Source organism: Mesoplodon bidens, assembly GCF_964165515.1.
Source record: "Mesoplodon bidens genome assembly, chromosome: 10".
In the NCBI taxonomy this organism is placed as follows: Eukaryota; Metazoa; Chordata; class Mammalia; order Artiodactyla; family Ziphiidae; genus Mesoplodon; species Mesoplodon bidens.
In genome coordinates this window covers 95,190,272-95,204,599 of record NC_138172.1, presented here as the reverse complement: position 1 = coordinate 95,204,599, position 14,328 = coordinate 95,190,272, and the positions used below count along the sequence as shown (strand labels likewise).

The following is a 14,328-nucleotide window of genomic DNA, read 5'->3' as shown; positions in this document are numbered from 1 at the left end:
TATTTCGAGCCATACCCACAGTGCTCTGGAGTGTCCTTTACACCACTACGATTCTTAATTCCTTCTTTACTATCATATTTGTGGACTGAAAAAGCTAAGCATGGAGATAACACTTTCCTATCCTGGAGGCAGAAATGTGTGACAAGATGAAGGGGATTTAACCTCTCAAGTCTACCTTCAGCGATTAGAAGCGCAGAAAATTCCATAAAGCACTTTTCAGTGAACTGTTCACAATATTAGAATTTCTTTTCCTTTGCAGACCCTTCCTGTGGCCTTTGTAAATATGCGTTTGAGACAGAGAGGTATGTAGCAGCTGAACAAAATGCCTGGAAGATTTCTGTCCCTCCTCTTCCTGCCCATTTGCATCTCTGCCTGGTTCGGATGATGTGATACTCGGAGAGACAGCTTCATCGAAGTCGTCCTTCAAGGAGACCCGTCTGGCCCAAGACCGGACGTACAGAAGTCAGGATGGCCAGTCAGCCGCCAGAGGACGCCGCTGAGTCTCAGGTCTCGGACGAGCTGGAGTGTAAGATCTGTTACAACCGGTACAACCTGAGACAGAGGAAACCCAAAGTGCTGGAGTGCTGTCATAGGGTGTGTGCCAAATGCCTCTACAAGATCATAGACTTCGGGGACTCCCCGCGCGGCGTCATCGTCTGCCCTTTCTGCAGGTTCGAGACATGCCTGCCGGACGACGAGGTCAGCGGCCTGCCCGATGACAGCAACATCCTCGTGAACTTGACTTGTGGCAGCAAAGGCAAGAAGTGCCTGCCCGAGAACCCCACGGAGCTGCTGCTGACCCCCAAGCGGCTGGCCTCGCTGGTCAGCCCTTCCCACGCGTCCTCCAACTGCCTGGTCATCACGATCATGGAGGTGCAGAGGGAGAGCTCACCGTCGCTCAGCTCCACGCCCGTGGTCGAGTTCTACAGGCCCTCCAGCTTCGACTCCGCCACCGCCATGTCGCACAACTGGACCGTGTGGAACTGCACGTCCCTGCTCTTTCAGACGTCCATCCGGGTGTTGGTATGGCTGCTAGGCTTGCTGTACTTCAGCTCCTTGCCCTTGGGCATCTACTTACTGGTATCCAAGAAGGTCACCCTCGGGGTGGTCTTCGTCAGCCTCGTCCCTTCCAGCCTCGTCATCCTGATGGTATATGGCTTCTGCCAGTGTGTCTGTCACGAATTCCTAGACTGTTTGGCACCGTCCTCTTAACAGAGACGCACGCTCAGCATTTGACACACGTTGCCACGTTTCAAGTTAGGTCATTTAGCCCATCTTTTCTCGCGTATTCTCTGTGATCGGTGCCCATGGCGTGAACAAAGCCACTGGGCATATATCTGTGGTCCGTTTTCCATCAAAATGTTGACTCAGTTGGTTCCCCTGTATACTGGAAGTAAAAATGTTCGTTTCTACTTATGTGTTAGCAAAAAAGAAAGAGGGATCAGCTAAGCCTTCCTAGAGCCCTTCTGAGTCTTCCCAGAGAAAGGGCAGGTTCCGCTCAGAGCTGCTAGACAGACACCAGGGCCAGGCGTGTTATGCTGCCTTAGGGGTCTTTGTGGACAGTTAGGCATGAACTGATTCCTCTTCTCATCATCTTAGCCGGGGGTGGAGGGTGGTCCAAGAGTAGAGCAGCCCCGAGACACACCTGTTTGCTCAGTGCTCACCCCCGCCCCTGTCCCATTGTTGGCACTTCTGTGGATCCTCTTCAGCCTGGATGCTGGTTCCCTCTGCACATGCTCCTTGCCAAGAGGACCCTCGCCTCTTGTGTGGTTTCAGTTATGTACCTGTTTTGCCACATTACTAAAGAGAATTAAAAACATTGAGGAATTTGCGGGCTTCCCTGGTGGCGCAGTGGTTGAGAGTCCGCCTGCCGATGCAGGGGACACGGGTTCGTGCCCCGGTCCGGGAGGATCCCACATGCCGCGGAGCGGCTGGGCCCGTGAGCCATGGCCGCTGAGCCTGCGCGTCCGGAGCCTGTGCTCTGCAACGGAAGAGGCCACAACAGTGAGAGGCCCGCATACAGAGAAAAAAAAAAAAAACATTGAGAAATTTGCATCAGAGTAAACTTCAAGGCAGAATGTGGCCGCTTGTTTTTGAGACACACCCTTTCCTCTACGTTTATTTTCCACTCTCCAGCCTTCTCTGAAATTCTCTCAGAGCAGTTATCGTTCACAGAGATCTGATTTGAGCTTTTCCTTAAAGCATTTTCGTTTCGTTTCTTTTTTTTTTTTTTTAAACCACGTTGTTCAGTCAGCCCCATCCCTTATCCTGAGTGAGGTTCCGTTTAAATTAGTTGCTATAACTTTATGTGGATTTTGTTTTTTTCCCATTGTATTTTAAATTCTATTACGGACTCAACTTAATCCCATAACAATTTGGGGTAAATTGCGGCAGTGGAAACCCAGAAACAATTCAGGAGCTGTTCAAGCTCATGGTTTGATGTGCTGAGAACCTAAGTATTTTGCTGTGCTTTACTGAGCTGTACCAAAATACTCTGGTTTAGGCTTATGTGCCAGACTGTGTTGCAGTAGGTCAGGCAGAAGGATGGGCAAGAAACACGCCAAGCTGATACCCTGAATCGAAAAGATCCTTCAAGGAAGTAAGATGGAGGGGCAGAGTGCAATCCGACCATCGCCATCCCTGTTCAGTCCCTTTTAGAATGGATTCAAGTTCTTACGCAATCTAGTTCAAATAAAAGCATAAGCTATGTGACTTGAGTTAATGAACTTCTTTTCATGATGTAGGGGAAGTTGAATGTATATATTTATGAGAAGAAGTTGGTTAGCAGATTTTAGGTTTGAGGGAATAGAATGCCCACAGAAAGTAGGCAAAAAAAAAAAAAAGCTTTTTAGTCTAAAACTCATTACTGATGATAAACATTTAAATATTTATAACTCTTAGAAAGGGGCACTACTAAGACTACTTTAACTTGTTTGTGATGAAACATTTGTTGCGTGCAATACAGTGAACCGGTTCCAATCTCTTTATTCAGTAAAAAATGACACTTATTTCTAGAATAGTAGCTTGACTTTAATTCTGTAACTATTAACTTTGAGAATATGTATGCCCAGGGTAGGTATGACGGAAAGTATATGTGGGTTGTGGCCCAATGAATTTAAGCCCCAGTACAGCTAAATACACTTATGATTTCACAAAATCTAGTTTAGATAGCATTGTGAATGCAATTTCCAAATATCCATTTGTACTTAGAGTAAATATAATGTTTAGGAGATGTTTCGTGGTCCGGATTTATATATTTATAAGGTTTTTAAAAAATGTTCATTTTGCCTGAAATGTAACATCAAATAAATTGGTGAGTTATCGTAGGATGAGGTTTCTAGAAAGCTCTGGATATGGGTACTATGCATTTTGCTTATTTGTATAATGTCTGCAGTGCTAAATTTGTCTCTCTTTATATTGTGATAGTCTTTTTTTTTTTTAGTTGACAGTAAGTTAATTTGGTGTTAAAGAGTTTTAAATGTATGACAACAAAAAACTCTTCGTGCTGTTGAATGAAAAAAGGACAGTGCTTCAATCTTATTTATTGTGGTGATGTTTTGTTTGTCCATTAAATTGTTATTATTTCCAGGCTAGAAGTTTGATTTCTCTGACTGATGGTTGAAATTCAATTTTATTTTGGACTTATTTTAACATTAGATAACTGCAAACGTGAGCTTTCAAAAACATTGATTAAGCTAATCCCTTTGTCATACGAAGGAAGATTCCAGAAGTTTCTGAAAAAGCTGATTTCCTCCATCCTACTTCTAAAAGGCCTTCATACCTTTTTTTAAAGAAAAAAAGGAAAAAATAGGAAAGATGAAATAAAAACATTGTCTTTATAATAAAAAATTTTGGTTTTAATTTGTTTGATTTGTTTTCCAGATTTTGCCGAGCTACTCAGCAAAATAGAATTCATTTTAGTTAGGAATTCACTAATCTTGTGTGATCTGGGCAAGTTTTAAAAAATTACATGATAATTAAATACGACCAGTGTTAGGCAAAGTAGAGATAATTTGGGACCATGTAGCAGTTTCATGCTTATGATAATTAGTGAATTGGCACCATATGTTAATTGAGAGTAATGGTTTCATTCACTTCTGAAATCTACATAAATGAGGAAAGACCTGTTAAGGAAGAGTTACCTGTGCTAGTCATCACCTAAGGTGTGAACTCATGCTTATCTGCTGAGAGACCCTCAAGTGATGTGCATTTGCCTGATTGTAAAGAGATACTAGGCTTCCAAGACACCTTGAGTTTGAAGACGTTTCTTAATCCGCCAACCGGGTACTCGTGGAAACCAAAGGAATCCTGTGTTGATAGGCAAACTGACAGTCATTATAAATATGAGCCCTGTGAGTCCTGGGGTGTAGAAGAGATGGAAATTAGTTAACTTGAAAGAGTATATTGGAGGCAAATTACGGTTCTACTTGTTTCTGCATTTTGGGGGAATTGTTCTCTTTTCACTCTTCTTGGTAATAATAAATACTTGCCCTAATTCTTTTGAAACACTGCAGAAGCTCCACAAATTATTCCAGAACCTTCCTCAAAACCAATGAGCAGTTTGGTTAAAAGTAAGATCCCTGAAAAAGTTTAACCGTTTGCTCTTGAACTTGAGTCTTGTACGTTTTCCACCTCTTTACCCTTATGTTAGATGTCTACTTCTCTTTGCCTCAGATCCTTTATGAATTTTTACTCCTCTGTGAGATGCTAGAATATTAGGTCTTCCCTTCAAGTTTAGGTTTGTGTGAAAGAGAAGAAAGAGAATAAGAATAGTAGTAGTAGTAGTAGTAGTAGTAGTAGTAATAATGCAGGTAACTAAAATGTTAAAATTTGAGTAAATTCCAAGTGAGTCCTGGAGACAATACAGATTCAGCTCGATTGCTTATAGCATTTAAATCTGTGTTATAATCCAAATCTAAGTGTACTCAGTGTACAGATAATCTATGGTTCTGACATGAAGGTGCTTTAATAGAAATAAAAAAAAATTATGTCCTGAATATTTTGTATACTAAGTAGGAATAGGTGCTAATATATCTGTGAAAGTGGTTGAACCTTGATTTAATTAAACCTTCAATTACATGGAACAATTACTCTATATAAGCATTTTAATTAGTCAGAAGTTTATAGATTTGCAACATATTAACATTTTCCCTTTAAATTTCATAAGAGAAAAGAATATGCTGTTAGTAAGTCATTTTAGACCTTGGTTTTGCCCATGAAGTGTGATGGTTTAGGCATGAAAGTTTCTTTCAATCTTCAGATTCATTTGCCCCAGATCAGCGGTCTGGCCTGAAGACTTACATTTGGGAGTCTTTGGCATTTCAATAGCAACTGAAGCTAAGGGAATAGAGAAATGGAGAGTGAGAGGAAGCAGAGGGCCAAGGCCGAGCTCTGAAGCTGTAACTTTGAAGGATCAGCAGAGGATCCAGCAAAGGGACTGCCTAGGAGCAGCCAGAGCGAGGGAGGTGGGAGAGGCATGGAAATTGGGGCACGTGTGGTCACCGGAGCCGAGAGACAGAAGGTAGAATTAGGATTACTAGGTGAACACAGATTCATACGTTAAAAGATTTTTCAAGCTTTTTTCATGAAGTTTTAAAATTATACAGAAAAGTTGAGAGAATCCTATAGTGATCACTAGTACACTAACCACTTAGAGTTATCAACAGTCAACCTTTTGTTATATCTGTTTTTTCTCTCTCTCCCCTAAGCATAAGGGACTTACTCTAACTAAAATATCATTACTATATCTAAGACCATTAAAAAATACTTTTGTGGGCTTCCCTGGTGGCGCAGTGGTTGAGAGTCCACCTCCCGATGCAGGGGACACGGGTTCGTGCCCCAGTCCGGGAAGATCCCACATGCCGCGGAGCGGCTGGGCCCGTGAGCCATGGCCGCTGAGCCTGCGCGTCCGGAGCCTGTGCTCCGCAACGGGAGAGGCCACAGCAGTGAGAGGCCCGCGTACCGCAAGAAAAAAAAAAAGAGTATCTTATTAAAGCAGTTGTTCTGAAATATATGACATGGAACGTATCCAGGTAGGTGGTCCAAGAGAGGACCTTCTGGCTGTGCATGTTTGAGTAGCTGTGCAGTCTATCTCTTCTTTTAGAGATGCTCACTGAGCATCAGCCCAGTGAAGTGTTCAAGACATTCAGATAAAGAAACCTACTTAGCGATTTAATCCAATGTTTTCTCAAACTTAGTTTTTCTCAAAACATCGATTGATATTGTGTGGAATGAGTGCTCTGTGGAGCCCATTTTGTGAAATTTTCACTGGAAAATTGATAAAACAGTCACAATGTGGACTCTGCCTACAGACGCAAATCACAGGGCCAGTACATGAATTAAGAAGGCAGTCGAGAAGACAGTCATAATTAGACAGTAGGTCCGAGTAGAATGGTGAAATGCAAAGGAGGACAGGAACAGGCTGACAGTAGCAGCGGCAGTAAAATGTCGATAATTTCACTTGTTTCCAAATTAAACAATTCACATTCTTATTGAAGTTTTATGGAATGACACGTTCAAACTATGCCTCTCGCCCAGCATCCGCATTCACATTACATGTAGGGAAGTAGCTAAATACATGCAGAAGGAGGGTGCAAGCAGAATAAACTACTGGTTATTTTTTGAGCCTATGAAACTTCCCCAGTTAATTCTCAAACAATGGAACACAAGGTTCCACATTTTGAAAAACATGTACCAGACTTAAAGTTTTGACCATCGAGTGTTAGGGCTGGAAAGATTTCTAAGATTACAGTCCAGCTGCTTTATTTCACGGACTGTAAAACTCTGAGAAAAGGTCAAAGGAGTCATGTGAGAAGTGCTAGAGCCAGGTTCTAACCAAGGCCTTTGAAGTCCAAGTCTGCTTTTTACCTTACACCTCCCTGCTGCTGTTTTTCCACATGGAAAACTTCTGTTTTCCACATGGATTATGAAATTATGGGCAACCAATATGCAGCTGGACAGACATTATCTTATTCCTAGAAGTCATATCTAGCTGTGAAAATATGTAATGAAGACAAGAAATAATCATCAGAATTATTCCACTTCTTCCTATTTCCTAGAGAAGTAAGATCAAAGCATTTGGGTACTAAAAACTTATCTGTAAAACAAACACGAAGAGCTTTATCACACACAAGCAGGCAGATAGCTGTGGTCATTAGGAGAAAGAAAGGGGTATTGAGGTGAAAGGTTAGTACACGTGACAAATTATCAGGATCTGGAGACTCTGACATCTATCTCTTCTTTCCATATTGGTAAAGAAAAATATTATTCTAACTGTTAAGGAAAAGATTATTCAATGACACTTGTTGGAGAAGAGCAAAGCAGACTTTATTTAAGGGGGTGCCGTCGAGATGGGTGTAGGGACCACTGTAATGGGGTCTTGCAGTGGGGGAGAGAGACTGGACTCATCTCCAACTCCAACAAGATTAAGTGGAAATTTATATCTAAGGAAGAGAGTGGACATCAGTGGCTAGAAAATTACTAAGAGGAGACATCAGGGGTCAGGGGGATTCTTGTTAGACGGGTCTCAACAGAAACCTTGCTGAAAGCAGGCCAGAGTGATGATATCAAGGCTGGTCCAATACCAAGGGGAGGGGATTTTCGCTCAACAAATTTGGCAGAATTCTTGTTCAAAATGGAGGCTTTGAGGTCAGAGAAGGAAGCCCAAAGTCAGGCTTAGTGGAGCAGGGGATGCAGGGGAGCCTGATTAGGCTATGGAGAGAGTCTTTGTCAATATGTACCGTCCTCATTTAGACCCTTACCTGGATAGTCACAATGGTCTTTGAGGCAATTTTCCTGCATGGTGAATAGGGATTCTCTATGCCATTCTGGCCTCCTCAGCCTCTGGAATGACTCTCACATCTGGGAAGATGCTCCTCTGATGCCTGGTCCCTCAGTGCCAGGACCTCAACTCCAGTGACTGGTCCTCCTTCCCCGTCCCCCACCCCCTCCCATTCTCACCATCCATTCATACTCTTGAAGGGCTCACAATTGGCTTTGACTACCACAACTGTAATGAAACTGATTTCTCAAAGGGACTGATAACTTTTTTAAAAGAGTAACTTCTGTTTTCACCAAAGTTATACATGTTCATGGTGTTAAAAGCTAAATGTATAAGGACATATAATAAAAACAGGTGCCTTTGACCCATCCCTCCCTGTCCTCTAAAGGCCACCACTTTCTTCTCTAAAATCTTTTCTTCCTCTTAACTTGCATATTTCTGAAAACTACACTTATGTGATAATTATTTAAAAATTTTAAAAATTCTAGTCATTATCTACTGTCTGTTGTGGAAAATGAGGATTTAGTTTCCTACCACCTGCCCTCTACTGCACACACACACACCCCACACACACACGTTGCACTTCTTTACATCTTCTCAATATACTTGTATCATCACATTTGTAGGTAAAATCAATATTCAGTGCTAAGATCGTTAATGACTATGTAATATTGTTCATAGGTGAGATAATAGTATATTGTGAATACATTTTCTTTCTTTTAAAAACAGCTTTTTTGAGGTATAAATGATATACAAAAAAACCTGGACCTGGACTTCCCTGGTGGTGCAGTGGTTAAGACTCCGAGCTCCTAATGCAGGGGACCCGGGTTCAGTCTTTGGCCAGGGAACTAGATCCCCCATGCAACTAAGCATTCGCATGCCACAGCTAAGGAGCCCACCAGCCGCAACTAAGGAGCCCGCCTGCCGCAACTAAGGAGTCCACGTGCCGCAACTAAGGAGCTGGTGAGCCGCAACTAAAGGAGCCCGCCTGCCACAACTAAGACCTGGCACAACCAAATTAATTAATTAATTAATTAATTAATTAATTTTTAAACCCCTGGACATTTTAATGTATACAATGTGATGAGTTTGGAGGTGTGTATATACCTGTGAAACCATCACCACACTCAAGGTAATAACCAAATCCATCACCTCTGGTAATTTCCTCTTGTTCCACCTCCGTTTTCGTAGTAAGAACACTTCACCTGAAATCTACTCTCAATAACACTGAGCCGTTAACGGGAGGCGCAGGGTTGTAGGGCACGTCTCTAGCACGTAGTCCTCTTGGATACTGAGCGGTAACTCCCTGTTTCCCCCGTCCCTCAGCCCCTGGAAACCACCCCCATTTTCTTTCTTTTACAATTTGTAGTTTTCCCTGGAATTAATTGCCTCATTAAAAAATGTACTTCACTTTCTCTGCACTTATAACTGGATCATCCTTGGAGTCTCTGACTACTGAAAAGCCTTTCCTTCCTCTCAAACAGGATGGATAATCTGCCCGTTTACCCTCCTGCAGCCCTGTGTCATCTTGACCTCATCTAGATTAGTTGCTTTCTGCACAGCTGTCATCCAGGGACTTCCTTTCATCCTGGGGATCCTCTTTGCTTAAATCACATGCTATCTTTTTCTTGGTTGATTCATTTTTTGATGAAGCACATTGTCTGGCAGCTTGCAGGGGGAAAAAGCCATAAGAGGTAAACTCTTTAAGACCTCGTATATCTGAAAAATATCCTTATGCTAGCCTTAGGCTTGATTGATCCTGTGTTTAGAAGTCATTCTCTCTTGTTGCTTCTTTGCCATGCAACCCCAGTTTGCTATGGAGAAGTTCTACAGTATTCTAGTCTTGGAGCCTTTGTATGTGATTTTTTTTTATACTGTGGAAACTTAGTGTCTTTTTTTTTTTTTGTCCACGTTCTGAAATTTCACAGTGAAAAACTGTTATACATTCATTTTCTCCCCCATTTATTGTGCTAGGTGTTCAGTAGACCCTTTCTATGTGGAAATTTATTCCTTTGGTTCTAGAAATAGTTTTGTATTCGTTTTTACAAAATACCCTACCCTCTATTTTTTTCTCTTCTAGTTTCTGGAACGCATGTTGGTCAGCTTTTGAACCTTCCTGATTGATCTTCTAGTTTGCTTATCCTTTCTCTCCTATTTCTCATCTCTTTCATTTTTGATCTAATTTCCTAGAACTTTTCTCAGTTTTAGCTATCAGCCCTTCTCTTTAATTTTGTTTGCCATCACTTTAAATTTCTTAGAGTGCTTTCTTGTTCTCTGAATGTTTCTGTTCTTTTTTTTAAACAGCAGTCTCCTCATTTCATGAGCACATTATCTTTGTACCTCAGTGAGAATATTCATTCTAGAATTTTTATGTGTTCTTTTGTTCCCTGCATCATCCATTTCCTCCAAGTTAATTTTGTCTGTTTCCTTTGGTCTCTGTCTTGCATGGAGAACCATCCCTCATTTGTCTGATCCTTGGGTGTCTTTTCAGTTTAGTGAAGAGCTAAACACACCGGTTGGAAACTGTACACATGGCTGGGGCTTGTCAACTGATGGGCCTCTGGGGATGGTCCTCCTGTTTCATTGACGGATGCTCAGTTCTCATTCCATCTAGGTCTTTCTTTTAAGTTGATGAGTCTCTCCACAGAGGAACTGCTGGCTGCCAGTGTTTTGGAAGCTGAGTGAGGGGAGGAAGGTGTCAGATCCCCTTTTCAGTACGTAGCCTGTCATTTAATACCTCTGTTCTCAGTAGGACTCCAGGCCTCCACCCCCAGGTGCTCCCTGTGCCTCTGGAGAAAGACTTTCTCTGATGCAACCCCTTTAGAAAGAAAGCCTTCATCTTCAGCAAGCCGGGGAGGAGACAAGAGGACCTGGGAGGGTAATTTCCTCTGTGCCAACTCTCAACAGCTCTGTGACCCCATCTTCAGAGATGGTGCCTCTTTTCTTGAGCTTTTCCAAGGTTCTTGTTCATGCATCAACTTGCTTCTTTTTGACATCCTTCTTCTTTGCTGCCACTCCTGCAGGCTTAGGAGCAGCTTCCAGTAAAATGTATGCTCGTTTTATTTATTAACTGCGGTGATTCCAAATGAGCTTCCATGGGTTCCAGAAATTTTAGAACTTTTTCTTATAATGTGGTCGAGGTATATATACAACACAATGAAGGTTAAACTTTTCAAAAAGCCCATGTACTGTCATATACTGATTCCCCCTGAAACATGGATGGAGTCCCTTGGAGTTCAGAATTGCAAGAGACACCCATCCTCGCTAGCAATCTCACCAAAGAGAAAGAATTTTTATCGGTGGGTGTTATTATCATCTCACTATATTAGGGGGTGAAAAATTGGGCAGAGCAGCCTGGTAGATTTTTTAAAAGCTTACTCTTTCCTATATTTAATGGAGAAATGGGGAAAATCGTTGCTGGTTTAGAAATTATTTTTAATAGAATTTGAATAGCCATGAGCAGAAACCATTTTCTTTTTTAACTTACGTCTAATAAACATTCCATAGCCCTTAGGGTAGAAAATAACTCTTTAGCAGTAATGAGACCTAACACTTGCCATGATTAATGACCACATAAACTGAAAATCTCAGATCATCCAAGTCAGTATTTTTCTTTTAAAAGGTTTACTGCGGCCAAGCTCTTCATCAAAATCTATTTTGCAAGATGCTGATATTCTAATATGAAATTCAGAAATAATTAAGCATTTGTCAGACATCATTTGTTTTCAGTTACACAGGGAAATGTGAGGCTGGAGTCTGTTGCCTGTAAAAGCATTTGACACATTGGTACATCAGCTAATTACTGCTTAGAGCTGGGTTGCAAAATGATAACATGCTATACATTAAGCACTACTAAAGCGGAAGTGATATCTTCTGTTGAGCAATTAAGTCGTTTCCTGCACTTGTTAAGTTGCCTTGTGCTTATGAATCAAGACCCCTGAGGAATCTGAGGCCCTGTTCCCTCTTCCTGTAGCATGTGTTTATGGAGGCCTGTGATGACAGTCCTGTCTGGGATTTACTGGACACTTGTGAACCATGTGCCTTAGGTTCCTGATCTCAGTCAATCGTCACAGCAGTTATCTTACTATCTCCATCTAGCAGCTAAATTCAGGATGCTACCAGGTGAAAAGTGAAAGTTTTCTTCTCCCAAATCCACCTGCACTTCCTAGAAGTATTCCTTTTAGCCATTAAATTTTTTTAAAAAAACATATCTCCTTTACACAGTACTTCTTGATTCCCCTAAGAAGGCAAATATTTAACTCACATTACCTGCTACTTTCTCTTCTCTCCAGTTTTATTAGTTATGCTATTTCTAGTCTTTCTGTTGATTATGTTTATAACTTAATATATATACTTCAACTCCCAGGCTTATTTCTCCATGACTGACTGCATTTCCATGTTCCCGAAACTCTTAGATCCAAGCTTTTTGTTGATTTGGGATGGAGACTCTGAGGAAGGCTTAATGCCAAGCTTCTAAGCAACATTAAGTAAATATTTCTTAAATAAACTTTTTCTTTTAGAAAAATTTAGACAATTATATAGAGAGTCCCCATAGACTCCACTTCTAATTTCCTCTTATTAATATCTAATATTATATGGTACACTTGTCACAATTAATGACCAATATTGATACATTATTATTAACTACAGTCTATACTTTATTTGGATTTCCTTGGTTTTGCCTTAATGTCCTTTTTCTGTTCCAGGCTCCCATCCAGGACACCACATTACATTTAGTTGCCATGTTTGCTTAGGTGCCTGTTGGCTGTGGCAGTTTCTCAGACTTTCCTTGTTTTTGATGACCTTGAAAGCTTTAAGGAGACTGACAAGTAGTTCTAAGGAGTCCTTAGCAGTTTTAAGAGCTTTGGGTGTTGTGTACAATGTCCCTCAAGTAAAATTTGTCTGAAGTTTTTCTTGTGATTAGATTGGGGTTTGGGGTTTGGGGGAGGAATATTGCAAAGATAAAGTGCCATTTTCATCACATCATATCATGGTCCGTACTGTCAACATGACTTTTTATGGTGGGTATGGGCCTTGATCACATGGCTGAGGTAACATTTGTTAGATTTCTCTGCTTTAAATTTACTCTTTTTTTCACGGATGCTGATTTTGGGGTTGTACCTAAAAATTCCTCACCAAATCCAAGATCACCTAGATTTTCTCCTTTGTTTTATTCAAAAAGTTTTATGGGGACTTCCCTGGTGGTCCAGTGGTTAAGAATCCACCTTCCAATGCAGGGGACGTGGGTTCGATCCCTAGTCAGGGAACTGAGATCCCACATGCCTCAGGGCAACTAAGCCCAAGGGCTGCAACTACTGAGCCCTCGTGCCACAACAAAAGATCCCACATGCCACAACTAAGACCTGATGCAACCAAAAATAAAAATAAATAAAAAAATTAATATTTTTAAAAATGTTTCATGGTCTTATGTTTTACATTTAGGTCTATGATTCGTTTTCAGTTAATTTTTGTGAAAAGTTTAAGGTCTGTATATAGATTTTTTTTTTTTTGTATATGGATGTCCAATTATTCCAGAATCATTTGTTAAAGACAATCCTTTCTCCACTGAATTGCCTTTGCTCTTTTATCAAAGATCTGTTGACTATATTTGTAGTTCTTCATTTCTGGAGAAAACATGAAAGAATGTTGAAATGTCTTTCAACATTAGGTATGCTGCTATGTAGAGTTTTGTAGATACTCCATCAAGTTGAAATAATTCCCCTCTCCCCGTTTGCTGAGAGTTTTTATCATGAATGTGTGCTGGATTTTGTCAAATGCAATTTCTGAATCAATTGATATAATTGTATGATTTTTCTTCTTTAGCCTGTTGATGTGGTGGATTACACTGATTGATTTTTCAAATGTTGAACCAGCCTTGTATACTTGGAATAAATCCCACTTGGTCCTGGTATATAATTTTTACACATCGTTGGATTTCATTTACTATTTTGTAGAGTGGTTTTGCGTCTACGTTCATGAGAGATATTGGTCTGTATTTTTTCTTTCTTATAAGGTCTTTATCTGGTTTTGGTTTTGGAGTAATGCTGGCCTCGTAAAATAAGTTACAAAGTAGTCCCTCTGCTTCTATTTTCTGGAAGGGCTTGTGGAGAATTGGCATAATTTCGTTTTTTAAATGTTTGGTAGGATAACCAGAAAACCTTTTGAAGTTGGTGCTTCTTCTTTTTGGAAGGTTATTCATTATTGTTTTGATTTCTTTAACAGATATAGGGTTATTCATGTGATTTTCATGTGATTTTTGTGTATTCTTCTTATGTGATTTTTGGTAGTTCTGTTGAAAGCTAGACATTTTGTATTACGTACTAGGGACTGAGGTAAATAGGCAAAACTTCAAGGACTTCATATTATCAATATAACCGTGTTTGAATTTGTTAGCCTGGCAGTCAAACACCTCCATATTTTGGCTTCAATCTAGCATTTCAGCCTTCTCTTCAAACAATAATTTCATTTATTGAACACATACTATTTATAAGTGTTTAACACAAAAACACTGGTAGGCATATATAAATATCCCACTTTTACAGATGTGA

General features: G+C 40.7%; 1 protein-coding gene across 1 annotated transcript; it reads left to right on the top strand.

Moving 5' to 3' along the window:
* Nucleotides 1–468: 468 nt before the first annotated feature.
* RNF182 (ring finger protein 182) lies at nucleotides 469–1,212 on the top strand (the record flags this gene model as incomplete). Its single annotated transcript, XM_081247660.1, has 1 exon — nucleotides 469–1,212. One exon carries the CDS (start codon nucleotides 469–471, stop codon nucleotides 1,210–1,212), a length of 744 nt encoding a protein of 247 aa, XP_081103786.1.
* Nucleotides 1,213–14,328: the final 13,116 nt, after the last annotated feature.